This window comes from Podarcis melisellensis, assembly GCF_964234715.1.
Source record: "Podarcis melisellensis genome assembly, chromosome: 10".
Lineage (NCBI taxonomy): Eukaryota > Metazoa > Chordata > Lepidosauria > Squamata > Lacertidae > Podarcis > Podarcis melisellensis.
In genome coordinates, this window is record NC_138542.1 from 29,947,985 (window position 1) to 29,962,895 (window position 14,911).

General features: G+C 38.2%; 1 protein-coding gene across 3 annotated transcripts in view; it reads left to right on the top strand.

Moving 5' to 3' along the window:
- The window catches only part of MON2 (MON2 homolog, regulator of endosome-to-Golgi trafficking), a 55,522-nt gene that overhangs the window by 22,636 nt on the left and 17,975 nt on the right, over positions 1-14,911 (top strand). For 2 of the 3 annotated variants that reach the window (XM_081927976.1, XM_081927978.1), the window contains exons 12-23: positions 101-336; positions 987-1,068; positions 1,925-2,106; positions 3,294-3,406; positions 6,704-6,808; positions 7,751-7,831; positions 7,921-7,994; positions 8,076-8,166; positions 8,560-8,661; positions 12,143-12,253; positions 13,205-13,380; positions 14,437-14,599. In XM_081927976.1, coding sequence (XP_081784102.1) covers positions 101-336; positions 987-1,068; positions 1,925-2,106; positions 3,294-3,406; positions 6,704-6,808; positions 7,751-7,831; positions 7,921-7,994; positions 8,076-8,166; positions 8,560-8,661; positions 12,143-12,253; positions 13,205-13,380; positions 14,437-14,599 — 1,516 coding nt within the window. The remainder of the gene's footprint in view (positions 1-100; positions 337-986; positions 1,069-1,924; positions 2,107-3,293; positions 3,407-6,703; positions 6,809-7,750; positions 7,832-7,920; positions 7,995-8,075; positions 8,167-8,559; positions 8,662-12,142; positions 12,254-13,204; positions 13,381-14,436; positions 14,600-14,911) is intronic. The other variant, XM_081927977.1, reaches the window with a different exon arrangement.

Below are 14,911 nucleotides of genomic sequence, written 5' to 3' on the forward strand. Positions count from 1 at the left end.
TTGCAACAGAGTGTTTTGTTAGCTAAGCGATGGGTACCAAAGGCATATTAGTCCTTTTGCTTACATTTATTTATTTAATTCCCCCCCCCCCCAATCTTAGCCTAGAGATGTTGGACAAAGTTGAGCCACCCACAATTCCTGAAGGCTATGCCATGTCAGTAGCATTCCATTCTTTACTGGATCTTGTCCGTGGCATCACTAACATGATTGAGGAAGAATTGGGACAGGTTGAAATGGAGAGTCAAGTAACAACAGCCGATACACAGTCTTCACCGACACAGTCCTCAGACCTGCAAGATTTTAATTCAGCATCCGACCAAACTGACAAAGAAACAGGTATGTGATCATGATTGGTATTGCTTAAGGTTAATAAAAGGAAAGTAATATAAAGCTGCTTACAGATGTATAGGACCTGGTGTAGGTATTTCTGTGTGTAGGTGAGCCCTACTTCCTCCTCACCTTCACTTTTTAACTGAATGTAAATCACTTCTTTCTTTTTATTGCCCCTCTTCCTAGTTTTTCAAAAGGAATGCTTGTTTTGGTTCCTACTCATCCCCATTTTTGTAGTTGCCTTGCATTATTATAATTTCTAAGAACACGTATATATGTCTGTTTTTTCAAAAAACCTACTGAACTAAGGTGCCTAAAATAGTTTTTTTTGGACCTTGGATTTTCTCTTGAAAACTTGCCCTGGCAGACAAAGCTATAGTCCTCATTAGATATTTGTCACACCTCCCACCCAGGCTGTTGCTGTTATTCATGGCAGCTATATTTGACTCTGAAACCGTAGAGTGGAAAGATAGTCCAGGTGAACCCAGTCTGCCTTATATTCTGTCTTGTACCAACTTATTGGAAATGTCTAGTAGACTGGAAATGGGATATATATATATATACTAAAAGAAAAATGCATCAGAAAGTGAGTCTGCTATACTGTATTCATGTTACTAAATGTTGTTTTAAAATTACTCTCATCCTCCTCTCCCAAGTCAGCAGAGCAGTTTGGGAAGAAATGGTGAACGCGTGCTGGTGTGGTCTACTTGCTGCGCTGTCTTTACTTCTGGATGCAAGGTATTCAGTCAGTTTACAATTACGCTTCATTCTTCAGAGCTTTCTGTTCTTACCTTGGGTTTGAAACAAGTTTGAAACCTAGAACCTCAAGTGCGTTGAGTACCGAGGTAGCAGAGTTCCCAAGAAGAGATAATTATACGTTGAGGGGAGAAAGTATAAAAGATTGGATGTGACTCAGTAATAGATTTATTGGGTGTTAAGAATATTATATAGGCCTTTTTTTCTCTCTGCAGTAATATTTTATTATTTACTTAGCTTTACAGTGCTTCAGTTATAAGCATGCATGGCACAGCTGTGTGGAAATGATTTGTTTACTCTTAAAAGGCAGCTTTATTTATTTATTCTTCACGTTTTTACAACAAACAGTTTTCCAGTCAGTCAAACTAACAACGGGGATTTAAAATACAGATAAATAGCAAATGAATCAGTTAAAAATATTGTTATACCTTAAAAGTGTTAATCCCCAGTCCATTTACAAATCAATATGGTTTAGAAAAAAATCCTTTTTTTCTGCATCTCTGAAATGTGTAGATTTTAAGAATACGGTATTATAAAACTGGTCTTATACGGTATTATAAAACTGGTGTTATTTAAAAAACTTGATCAGTTAAATGTCTGCTGTATCTTTATAGTAATTTTTTTGTCAGCGTTTTGTGACATTTTGGTTAGTGCTAGTAACCTGCTATGAATTTTTGATTCTACCCCCCCCCCCCCATGGGCCAACATGGCTGCTGATTCTTTTTGAATATTTCCATATAATTTTTTCCTCATAATAAATGTGTAAGCATGAGTGTTCCCTTTTCGGCTTCTTCTTATATGTATGAATCATGCCTTTTACTTATTTGTACTATTTCAGCACTGATGAAGCTGCCACAGAAAATATTTTAAAAGCAGAATTGACTATGGCTGCACTGTGTGGAAAACTTGGTCTCGTAACATCAAGAGATGCCTTCATTACTGCCATTTGCAAAGGCTCCCTGCCTCCTCATTACGCCCTAACTGTGCTGAACACTACTACTGCTGCACTTTCTGGTAAATGTAAGGATATTATTTGGTCTTACTTTTCTTCTTGTAAACAAGAGCATACACAATTATAAGCAAACAGCAACAACATGGTGAAAATTTTTGCTTTTCCGGACACATATTTGATAAACAAGTGCTTGGCAGAATGGTATATGATGCTGTGGAAGTGTTTGAGGTGAACCATAGTCTGATGTGAAATAATCTGGTCTTCCCTATCTACAGCCACTTGAGATATATCCTGATCCTGAAAGAGTAGTATTTTTTTTTCTTTCAGAGGCAGAACCACATTAACAGCCCACATGAGTGATCTGTTCTTCACCCCCTTTAAAGCCTTGCAGCTTGATTCCTGTTATAGACTGAAAATAATATTTATAGCTTTAAATGTAATAGAAATTGTATTAAGAACTTTAGGTACAGTATAATCTTCATATCTGCCACAGACAATAAGTGTGACTATAACCCATTTTTTAAAAGTAATGGCTTTTAAAATAGCCTTTAGAGCAACTATATTCCCTTAATTTTTTTCTACTATATTTTCTTGGTGTTTTTTTAATATACATGGGTGTCCTTTTCCTGTATGAAAATCAGTGATGTGGGGTGGGAAATTATCCAGCTCTTTCATTTTTCCTATGAAAAAAAATTCTATTTCATAAGTTCATTGGTAAGAATAAATGGGTGTGTTTCAGTGTTAAAACAGTGCAAAATTAAATTGATGAGGATGTTTGAGATCTTTTCCTTCTTTTGTTGATGTGCCCAAATTTATAATGATGTGCTATTTTTCGTGAATTACTGAAAACTTTTTTTTTTACTTTACCTCTTGTGATTTTTAAAGGGATTAACTATTTGCCCTTTTAGAAATAAATATAATGTATCAAATGTTACTTCTGTTACCAATCCTAAAAATAGTTTGGTGTTGGTAACTTCATATCCTTTTCAGAGGGTTAGATGCAGGCTTTATTCCCACAGGCGAAGGCAACTGCTGAGGAGAGTTGCGGTCAAGGGTTGCTTCTGCTGGGGACAGGCAATTTTTGCCAGCCTCTCCCTGAAATTCATGGCAGCAGGACCCACTCTCTTCCAGAAGGTTTGGGAACCTTTCTGAGTACAGTAGTATGAGAGGTGGGAATTGCCCAAAATTTCTGTCCTGGGAAGGTGAAGTCTGTATCTTATAATCGAATTCTTAGAATTCTTCTTTTGCTTTTTAGCATATTCCATCCAGGGGCAGAATGTTCAGATGATTAGTCCATCAAGTGAGTCTCACCAGCAAGTTGTAGCAGTAGGACAACCGCTTGCTCTCCAACCACAGGGAACAGTAATGGTAAAATATAATTTGTAAATATCATTTTCTTATTTGATGGTTTAATTTTACTAGACTTTCACTTTTATCTCAAAAGTCCAGTGATGCATCTGTCCCATAGTCCAGCAGATATATTGGAGTGAGCATGTAGTCAAAGAAAGTAATGCGGAATTGGATTTGAGCCACTTAGCAGGAATATTTTAGATGCATGCCGCATACCTAATTACCTTTGTGTGTCAATGAAATGTCCCACTGATTTCAGTTAACTGAAAGGGCCTCCTCTGTGTCCAGTTTTGGTCACCAAGATTTAGGAATGTTAGCAATTCAGTTTATGTTGTTTAAAATATTAGCATCTAATTTTGCAGCTTTTAGAAAAGCACCCAGATTACAAAAAGGATCTAGCAGAATTCCAGTGGCTGATAACTTAATTTATGTGCAAAGATGGAGCCACTTAACATATATCATTTAACAACAACAACAACAATTTTATTATTTATAGTCTGCCGATCAGCTGTGGGTGGCTTACAGCATATATAAAAACAGAATAAAACATTGAAAAACAGACTATCTTATATCGTAACAGCTTTTGGGATAAAGGTTGACTGTAGCAGCAAAAAGATTATGGACAAGATCTGCACTAGCAGATGCAAAGGGATTTCCCCTTTCTCTCCCTCCCACATGTACTCCATTCAGAGCAGAAGTAGGGGAGCAGGGCCTGCAGGGAGAAGGACAGGAATGGGAAGTCTCATGTGCACAAGCAAGCTGCATGTCATCCTAAGCATGCAAACCTTAAACATACTTATCCCCTTAAACACACATTGGATTGTACTTGTGTTGCAAGTATGCATACATCATAACGTATGAATGGTGGCATAGAACGTAGTCTAAATATACCAGTCAGGGAGTTGTACATGGCAGCTTTCCAAACCATATGTCCAAACAATAAATCTTGCACTCAGTGCTTTTCATCCATTTTGAAGCAGACGTTCTTTTACGAACAAATAAAATGTGAATCAGCATTTGGAATCTTGGCTTGTTTGCCATGGACTTACATTCATCCTATTTTCAGCAATATAAAAATTACACAAAGCATTTATATAGGTTTGGGTGAATACTTCAATTAATTTGTATTCACATTTCAGTTTATATATATCCCCAGATTAGAAACGGAAACATTCCCAGGTCCCCATCTCAGTCCCTTTCAGGGTCTTTTTAAAGTGCATTCTCCTCCTTGAATGTCAGCCACTCACTTATACAGGGACAAGTACGGGGATGCTTGGGGAACCCAGCCAGCTCCTGCCTTCGTAACACTGTTTTGTTGCATGGCTATGCTAGAATATGACCTAATGTTGGAATTGGTGCTTATAGATAGATTATGGGCATGGCTTATGAACTTAGACATTTCCTGTGTGTCTGTTGTCTGCTCTTCCTCTTTGCACCATTTGTCTGTCAAGCCGCTTCATCCATGTTTTCCCCCTTAGTTTTCCTTTTTCACCAATCTACTACGAGGAACAGCCACTCAGCAGAAGCAAAATTTGCACCAGCTTCCTTCCCTTCCTCTCCCCCCTGTTTCCTGCATGCAGAGAAGGGGGAGCCCAGCTACACACCCATCTCTTCAGGTACCCTCCCAGCAGCAAGGTGGCCATTTTGGATGAGACAAGCCAGAGTGCCCAGTCTTGGGACTTTCATTGTCACTGTAGATTATTGTTCTGGCCCCTTCCTGCCTGTTCTTCCATCAGACATATACTTCTTCTATGAAACCAGTGCTAGGTTAGGAGCCTTGGTTTCCTTTCTAAGCTGACTGGATAGAGTACGTTCCCGCCTCTTTTACAGTGTACAATTTCTGCTACTCTCTATTAGTCCTTTTAAGAGTTTCCCGAGGTAAGTAACTTGCCTCTTGTTGCTTTCTCTTGCCTTGCTTACCGGTATTTTGGTAGCAAAATAATTTGTCCTAACTTGAAGAATACCCATTCATTATGGCTGGATTGCTGTTCCTGTGCTCCCTTACATTAGAATCCATCCTGCTGCTTTGGATCTTAACCTTACCTTTTCTATTATAGTGCTGGTGCAGTGGGTGTTCATTCTATATTGCTATAATGTTCACGGATTCTTTCTTGGATGAGTCTTGCCTTTGTCATGTTTTGTTTTGTGTCCCCTCTTGCTATCATTCCATATGCCTCCATTTGTTATTGTGAATTCAGTGGTTTGAATATCTAACAATGGTTAAGGAGAAAAGAAACTGCAGTTCCATACTATCCTTAAGTTTTAGCTGTCAAACTTAGCCCTGCTGCTACTCTCAATATGACCAAATTGAGAAGGAGATTGCTGTTTCATTCCTAAAATCTTGAAAGACCATGTTTTACTATTAATGGGATAATACAGGTAGATGTAGTAAAACATGCATGAGCTTATAGGAGATACACAGTGAATTGGTGGTGCTAGGTTAAGATTGAGGTTGTTTTAATTTACTAGTTGCAAATATAAACATGATTTCTGCACTGGAAGGATGTTTCAGATTTCTAGAAATAATTCCTTAAAGTTAACAATATTTTTCTTTGATATCCTGTGTATGTAGATGAATCTACCAGCCAGAATAATTGTTCTTTTCGACAGACTCAAATTTTCAAAAGACCAGCCTTGTACTAAAATTCACAATAACAGGGCAACAAATGCAATGTACAATTTGCATTCTCTGTGTATATTGAGTGGCAAATGTTTGCTTATAACCCGGAGTTCTGCATCCATTGAAGTCAATGGGACCATGCTGAGGAAAAGCTGTGCATTTTTTTTTCAATAGCTGTTTCTGTTTCACAATATCACCTGTCTAGTAAATTTTAAAACTTGAAGTAAAACCGCAAATGAAAGAAAGAAAGAAAGAAAGAAAGAAAGAAAGAAAGAAAGAAAGAAAGCCAAGAATTTCACTGAGTATATGCAGGTTTTACTTCAACACATTCTTTTGTATCCTGAACTGCATGTTTCCAGTTGGAAAGGAGAATCTTCTTTTTCTGCCCCATTTTCACTTGACGAGTAGAAAATAGCAGGACAAACTGGCTATCATAATGATTTGCATGTTGAAATAGAAATAGAAGGATTAAGAGGTTTGAATGAATTAAAATGGCTAGGTTCTTCCAGTGTCATTTAGCTGCTGTAATTTAACTCCAATGTAAATTCATCACATACATGTGGGTCTAGACAGAGGGGGGAAATAAAAGAACGGATTGCAGGGTTTCCATCATTGTGTTTGCTATTACCGTTTTTTTCACAAATGCTATTATTTTCTCTACTTCAAAAATTCTAACTGTTTAAATGCTCTCCTAGCTTACTTCTAAGAATATACAGTGCATGAGGACATTACTTAGCTTGGCTCATTGTCATGGAGCTGTCCTTGGTACATCCTGGCAACTTGTGTTAGCTACTCTCCAGGTGAGTAATGGTTAATGCTTGATTTACCTTTCTTGACTTGCGTTTTGTTTTAACTTCTTGGGTAGATATTCTCTTTGAGTGAAACTCTTTCCATGAAGCAAGTCAGCCCCACACAATTGTGTTTTTCAAACCTTTTGTAATTAAAGCATGGCGATTTTTGTAGCTTTACATGAACATGGTCAGCACTGCAGCTAATGAGCTTTTTGCTTCCCTTACCTTTCTGTGACTAAATGAAATGTACCCACAACTGTAATGAAGGTAGCCAAGTACCATAGTTGAGCTGGAAAAAAATCATCCACAGAACAGCTGGAGGATTCAAGTAGAATTTCAAAGTTGGAATATTAGCATGTAATACACTTTGGGCAGATCCACATCAGACATTTAAAGCACAAGACTTCCTCCAAAGAATCTTGAGAACTGTACTCTAATCCTCACAGAGCTACAATTGCCAGCACCTTTAACAAACTTTATCCCTCAGGATTCCTTGGGGGAAGTAATGTGCTTTAAATGTGTATAGGATATGCTTGAAATGTATGATGTGGATCTGTCCTTGGTCACAGAAGTGCAAACCTTGAAAAGTATTTTTTATGGCCTAGTTTGAATGTCACACTAACCCATAGTTTAAAACAAAAAAAAATGTTTAATGTAAATGAGAAGTGTGTTGGTGCATGCTCCTCTTACGTTCCCAGGCCTGGAATTGTGGTTTGTTTCTTTTCAAACAAAGCACAAGCCTGAGTTTGGACAATACAACAAGTCAAACTTTGGCTTGTTTCATGTGCAGCACGGCAAAATGCAAAAGAGAAGCACTACAGAAATGTAGTGAAGTGTGCGGCACATTCTGTTCATTCACATAAAACCATAGATTGTTTTAAACTCTTGTTTAATGTTTAACGTGGACCTTTATGCAAGCACTTAAGTTTAAAAATGTGTTTTTCATTTCAGCATCTTGTATGGATTCTTGGTTTAAAGCCTGGCGTTGGAGGTGCTTTGAAGCCTGGAAGAGCTGTGGAAGGACCCAGCACCGTAAGAATTTCTTTACTGTGTAGCAGAATAAATCACATTGTATTTTTATGTTATGCATTTGCTTACATAATTTAATTGTATCCTTTCAGGTTCTAACTACAGCTGTTATGACTGACTTACCAGTTATCTCCAACATACTTTCCAGGCTATTTGAAAGCTCACAGTAAGAGAACTGACTTTTAGATCACAATGTTTGTTTCTAATCCCTTTTGGCAATAGTTTTAATAATTCATCCTTCCCACAGGTACCTAGATGATGTTTCATTACATCATTTAATAAATGCACTTTGCTCCTTGTCGCTGGAAGCGATGGACATGGCCTATGGAAATAATAAGGTATGGTATATTTTATTCTGCTTTTCAGACATGCTTTATAAATTAACTAACTCCTAGCTTTGGTTTTTAAATTTCTTGCAGTGCAATATATTATTTGTTAAGTCAGCATCATATAGAATGAATTGTGCTAATGATTCTACTACTGAATTTAGGGCATTATAACAACATGATATGTGAGCTTCACAGGAAGGTACACTAATGCAATTGTTTATTTAAAGTTTAAATATTAAAATGTGCTGAACCAGCAAATAGAAAGATTAGCATTAGGAACTAACTCAGAAAATGAGCTGTTTTAAAGAAGTAGAAATGCAGACTATAAATACTTTAAATGGAAAAATACAATGCAATAGGTTGTTAAGTCAAGTGACTGTTTTGAATTCTGTTTATGCTTAGGAGCCATCACTGTTTGCTGTTGCTAAGTTGCTCGAAACAGGACTAGTTAACATGCATAGGATTGAAATTTTATGGAGACCACTGACTGGCCATCTCCTAGAGGTAAACAATATTTTTATAACCTTTAGGTGAACCTTTATATTTTTCCTCTGTGGTATTAAAACTTAAAAACATAAGGTGTTTTTTTTAAAGCCAATACATTGGTTTTTAATTTCATCTTATTTTCTATTCTGTTTCTAGATTATTTTTTGTTTCTTATAGAATTTGCATTGTTTTCCCCTCAACACTATTTAAGTGTGGGTTCTATAGCTTCTTATTAAATCAAGCTGTTTTGATGATGTTGAAAAGCAGAGCCCAGGCAAGTTGACATATCATACTTAAAGGCATACATCTGCAAAGGCAGAAATAAAGGTGTAGTATCTAAGAAAATATTACAAAATGTAGACAGAGGAACATAATACTTACAGTGCAATCCTGTGTATGTTTACTCAGATGTAGTACCAGTGTGTTCAGTTGGACTTAATTCTAGGTAAGTGGGATGGTGCTGTCAAACTGATTTTAATAATCTCAGATGAAAAGGCACCTCTTATTGTATCTTTGACGTCAGTAGAGACTGGAGCTACTCTTCCTGGTAACTAATTCTGTTCCATTGTAGTTCCAGGCTTAGGAGTTTCCCATGATATCATTTACTGTAAAGAGAATGTGCATGCAAAGAATGCTGGAAGCTTGGAAGCAGGGGGGTGGAATTCATTTACCTCTATCAAAGAGGACTCTTTATTGTTTACTTCCTCTGATATATCTAATATTGAGCTGTCTAAGGACTTTTGGTACAAGGCTGTGTGTGTGCCTGAGTACTTTGCCTCCTGGTAGGATGGTGATTAGGTTGGAAAGGATCCACATGATAGTTGCAATGTTCTCATGCATACCATAGTTATTTCAAATAAGTCACTTGTGCTAGTATAGTCATCACCTGGGAAGAAATTATGCACATGTCTGTTCATAAGTCAAATATTAGTCTTACTTAACTGCTTATGAATGGTTTGTCATATATGGATTTAAGTGCACATATGTGTAATCCCATCCTATAGAAACACTTATGGGAATCACTTGTCAGAAGCTGTTTCATAATTGCAAATTAGTGAAGGAAGCATCCTGATGATACATAGGAATATTGCTCTTTATACGATTAGGATAAAGTGGTTGTCTGTTCTAGTTATTACATGGCTGGCTAAAATGCCAGGATTACCTTAACAGAAAAACGCATAGACATTTGCAGTCTGTGTAAAATGTTGTCTTTTTAAGTTGTCAGTAAAAGTTTGGTTATAGTTAACAAATGTATATATAAAATAGAAACACAATGAGTTTCACTGGCTAAAATGGAAGGACTTGTACTACCATTTATACTGAATTGAATGAAAAAACTCACAAAATTCTCATATCTTAATTTCAAACTGGATCCTACTGGAAAATGCAGTTTTGGATTTAAATTCCATAGCAGGGGTGCCCAACTCTCAAGAGACTGCGATCTACTTTCAGAATTAAAAACTGGCAGTTCTCTGGGGAGTTCAGCTCAAAGTTGTTGAGCTTTTCTTAGGGAAGGGAAAAACCAGTTTTGAGGGGGTTAAAAAACTTTATTGGGACAAAGGGGTCAAGTCACTCATAAAAAGATCACTATGGATTAAGAAAGCTCCATCTTCCCTTCCAGAGATCAAATAACAATGGAGGGCGGGGCAGGGCTGGAGTCAGTTTTAGTGACACTAAGGAAAAGGAGCCAGAGATCAACTGCGATCTACCAAAACCTCGCAGGGATCTACCAGTAGATCGCAATCGACCTGTTGGACATCCCTGTTCTATAGGACTGACCAACACCCTTTCTTTTAAGTTTATTTGTGGAACTTTCCTTTTCCTTGATAAGTAATAAGGGTGTTTTATAGAATGTTAGGTTTTATATTCTAATGGTTGGAAAAAATATAAATCCAAGATGATCTGACAGGTGCCGATTCTTCACGATGGGGTTTTTCAGCCCAAGGACTGCATTCTCACATGGGGGCTGTTCTGGAGAACCACATACAGTGAAACCTCGGTTCCCGAACGGCTCCGTTTTTGAATGTTTTGGCTCCTGAATGCCAAAAACCTGGAAGTAAATGCTCTTGTTTTCAAATGTTTTTTGGAAGCCAAACAGCTTACAGCCCCCCCTTTTTCCTCCATTGACTTTGTCGACCACCCTTTGAATTCTCAGTTGTCGGACATTTCGGACGTCGAACAGTCTTCCAGAATGGATTACATTCGACAACCGAGGTTTAACTCTGTGAATGGAGGGCGGGGCCAGAGGCAAAAGTGGGTGGAGCACAGGATGTGACTCTTACCTTTATACACTAGACTACATTCCAGGCCCACAGAAGTCAGATGTAGAGTGTGTGTGTACACCCACATACACCTACACTCCTGCTGCTATCCAGGCAAGCAAGATTTATTTTCATAGCAGTCAGTCAAGCAGAAGGAGGGCGTGGAAATAGAACCAGGGAGAGATGTGGCCTGGGGTGAATGCATGGCCTAGGGGAGAGCCCAGGTGACCAGATAAAGAGACATGGAGTCCCACATTCCTGGGACACACACACACCCCGCCGCCACCCAGCCGTGGCTCTGTAGCAAGGAGGGAAATGTATGTATGGATTTGGGGAAATTTCTGCAGTAGCTCTTTTTAACATGCAGTGTATATCTCTTTTTCACACAGGATTAGCAAATGAACTTTTTCACATTTTTAGGATTGATAGGCATCATAAAAGTGGTTTTGTTTTAGAGGCTTGACAAACAATAAGGCTTTTTCCCCTTGGAGAAATAGATCAGTTCTCAACATCTATTTTACAATATTACAGAACCATTCTAAGCACACAGGACACACTTTGGAAACACTCTATCTCTGTATTAAAACTGTTTATGGTGTAAAGCTCAGTGATGATATATTAAAGATTATTGCTCGCTGTCTTGGTTTCATATTTTTTTACTTCTTCCCTACTGCTTCCTCTCTCTTTTTATGCAGAAGGTAAGTTTTTCTTGCAAGTTTGTCTTCCTTATTTACTGTTTGACTTTGTGCTAATGAGTGAATCCTTTCATTTTGCTGTTTGATGGTAATAGATCATATTGTAAAACCTCATAAGGAAAAAGATTGAGCTGCAAAGAGAGATTTTGATATACGTAGAATGACTCATTTGTAGCTTAGGGCCAGCTTGCACAGTTGGTAAATCTGCAATCACATATATCATTGGAATTGGATAGAGAATTTATTAAGATACAAAACATCTAAACCTAGAATTAATTATTAGTCAAATAAGAAATATGTATCTTGTATTTCCTATTTTCAGAAGCCACATGAGATAAGAATGACAAAGCACCATGCATGCTGAAAGGGCCGCAGAAATTACTATTAATATAATAACACAGCAATTGTTGTATATATGTACCAGATGAGCTTATGGTTATCAGTATTTTAAAAGAATGCATAGATTGAAAACCTATTATTAATGTTGAATGTTTATTAATGTGCATTCTGGCTTGAATAAAGAAAGCTATATTGTATATTTAGGTTTGCCAACATCCAAACTCACGGATGAGGGAATGGGGAGCAGAAGCTTTAACGTCTCTCATCAAGGCTGGGCTGACATTTAACCATGATCCTTCACTTTCTCAAAACCAGGTAAAATAACACTCCAGGAAATAAAAAAATATTCTGGAAATTATGCTCCATAGCAAGCAGTCGTCGTGTAATTTATATTAATTGTCAATAAGAATCAGAAGTTATTTTCCACAGTTCTGTGCATTGTTAGCTACGTAATGAATATATAGCTGGAATGTCTGTGCTTCTGGAATTTCCCATCCTACATAGCTGACTTGTAGGAGTCAAGGCTGATCTTCCAGCCAGTAGAAGTGGCTGCTTGTTGGGCTAAATAGCAGTGCTGTTCTATGTGTGCTGATTCAGACCTAAGGGGCTTACTCCTAAGTTAGTCAGTGTAGAACTGGAACCCCAGTATTTTGTTACAGTAGCTTCATACCTAGCTAGGTAGATAACAGAACAGTATCCCAACCTGGAGGTTGTAGGGTTGCTTCTGTTTCTGTTTCTTTGTTCCGCTCACTATTTTTTACAAGATTCAGCACTACAATAAACAGGAGGCTTTATTGCAGAATGGAGGTTGTGGGGTATTAGGCGAATCAGGTCGAGCAACGATGAGGCAATAACCCAGGCATCTTGTGTGGACTTTTCACTGTATATGAGTAAGCAGCAGGAGACACAACAGACAGCTGGTGGCTACTAGGCAATTATATTTTCCCACTCTTTTCTCCTCTCTTCTAACCCTTTTGGCATATATCTGGCTGCAGCTACACTTCTAGCGATGATATGCAAGAAAAGTAGCTGCTGGCCAGGATCTTTTGAGTTGAGGCAGCTGGCAGTACTACCTAGGCTGGATTTAGGCTGGAGACCACCTGATGTAGAATTTCAGTGTTTCGCTTTTTGACCCTCCGCAGCTGCCACTGGTGTCCAGTAGGTCCCTGCCTCCCCACTGAGCTTGTCACTTCTGAGTATGATGCTGTTTAGCTTCAAGATGCTTTAGTAACTAAAGTTCAGTCTCTGCTTCCCTTTTATTTCTAGAGACTTCAGTTGCTGCTTCTAAATCCACTGAAAGAACTGTCAAACATCAATCACCCTGATATTAGGCTCAAGCAACTGGAATGTGTGCTACAGATTTTGCAAAGCCAGGGTGACAGTCTAGGGCCTGGGTGGCCCTTAGTACTTGGAGTCATGGGAGCAATCAGAAGTGATCAGGGGTGAGTTTCTTGAAGCCAAGATGCAAACATTTACTATTGCTAATCTTTATTGCTGCTTCCGTTTTTTAGGTCACTTTGTGGTGTCGCTCCATAGTCTCATTTTTTAAAAAAAATATTGCACCAAATTATTGTGCAAAATATAGTAACCTCATTCCTAGGGTAACAAGTTTTTTGTGGCTCTAGCACATAGCTAAAAAAATTAAATATTCTGATGTCCTCTAAGCTTCATCTTTTTGCACCTAGTGTTTATATGAAAAGAAAAGCTGCTTATTTTCACCCAAACTTTATAACCTTTTAGCTAATACTCTCAAATATAAACCTTAAATGTATTTAGTGCATTGCGGTTTGTTCTTGCTTCTGTAAAGTGAATGACCTATGCCACACATACAAGACATTACATGATGGTCATATGAAAGTCGAAGAGAATGGTGGTATTACATGTGACAAGCCATTAATGTGTAGACTTGCCAATTCCATACAACTTGGTGGTAAAAGGTAAAGGACCCCTGGACCGTTAAGTCCAATAAAAGACGACTATCCAGTGCGGCGCTCATGTTGCTTCAAGCCGAGTGAGCCGGCGCTTGTCCACAGACAGCTTTCCGGTCATGTGGCTAGCATGATTAAACCACTTCTGGAACAACGGAACACCATGATGGAAGCCAGTGCACACAGAAATGTCGTTTACCTTCCCACCGCAGCAGTATTTATTTATCTACTTGCACTGGTGTGCTTTCGAACTGCTAGGTTGGCAGAAGCTGGGAGAGAGCAACAGGAGCTCAGCCCGTCATGGGGATTCGAACTGTTGACTTTCCGATCTGCAAACCCAAGACCACAGTGCCACCCACATCCCATAATTTGGTGGAGGGGATTGGCTTACTTGAGCATGTTAAAAATGGACAGGTCTGTATAGTAAGCAGCTAAGCACGAAGAGTTTGACTGATGCAGAGCTACCACGTATCTAGTTGAATGTATCAATTGGGCAATCATCTGTTTGGTAGTATGATATTTTATGACCATTTGATAAACCTAGAAATTTTTGTTTTGCTTTGTTAATAGAGAGTCTCTAATAAGGACTGCCTTCCAGTGCCTACAGTTGGTTGTGACTGACTTCTTGCCAACGATGCCATGTACTTGCCTACAAATTGTTGTAGATGTTGCTGGAAGCTTTGGGCTTCACAATCAAGAACTCAACATTAGCTTAACATCAATTGGTCTCTTGGTGAGTGTTTAGTTTAATCCCTAGCTGTGACCTTTACTTTCTAATGTTTAGCATTATTTCGCCTAATTTAACAGAGAGATTGACTTTTAATTAAATGTGCAAAGGACTTCTCTGTAAGACTTGGACTGCATACACACACCATACATTTAAAGTGCATTTCCCCCCCCCCCAAAAAAAAGAATCCTGGGAATTGTAGTTTACCCCGACAGAGATACAACTCCTTAACAAATGGCAGCTCCCAGCTTTTTATGTTTCAGATATTGAGAAATACAATTCCTGATTCATTGATACAAAATAGAAGGAGTTGGTGTA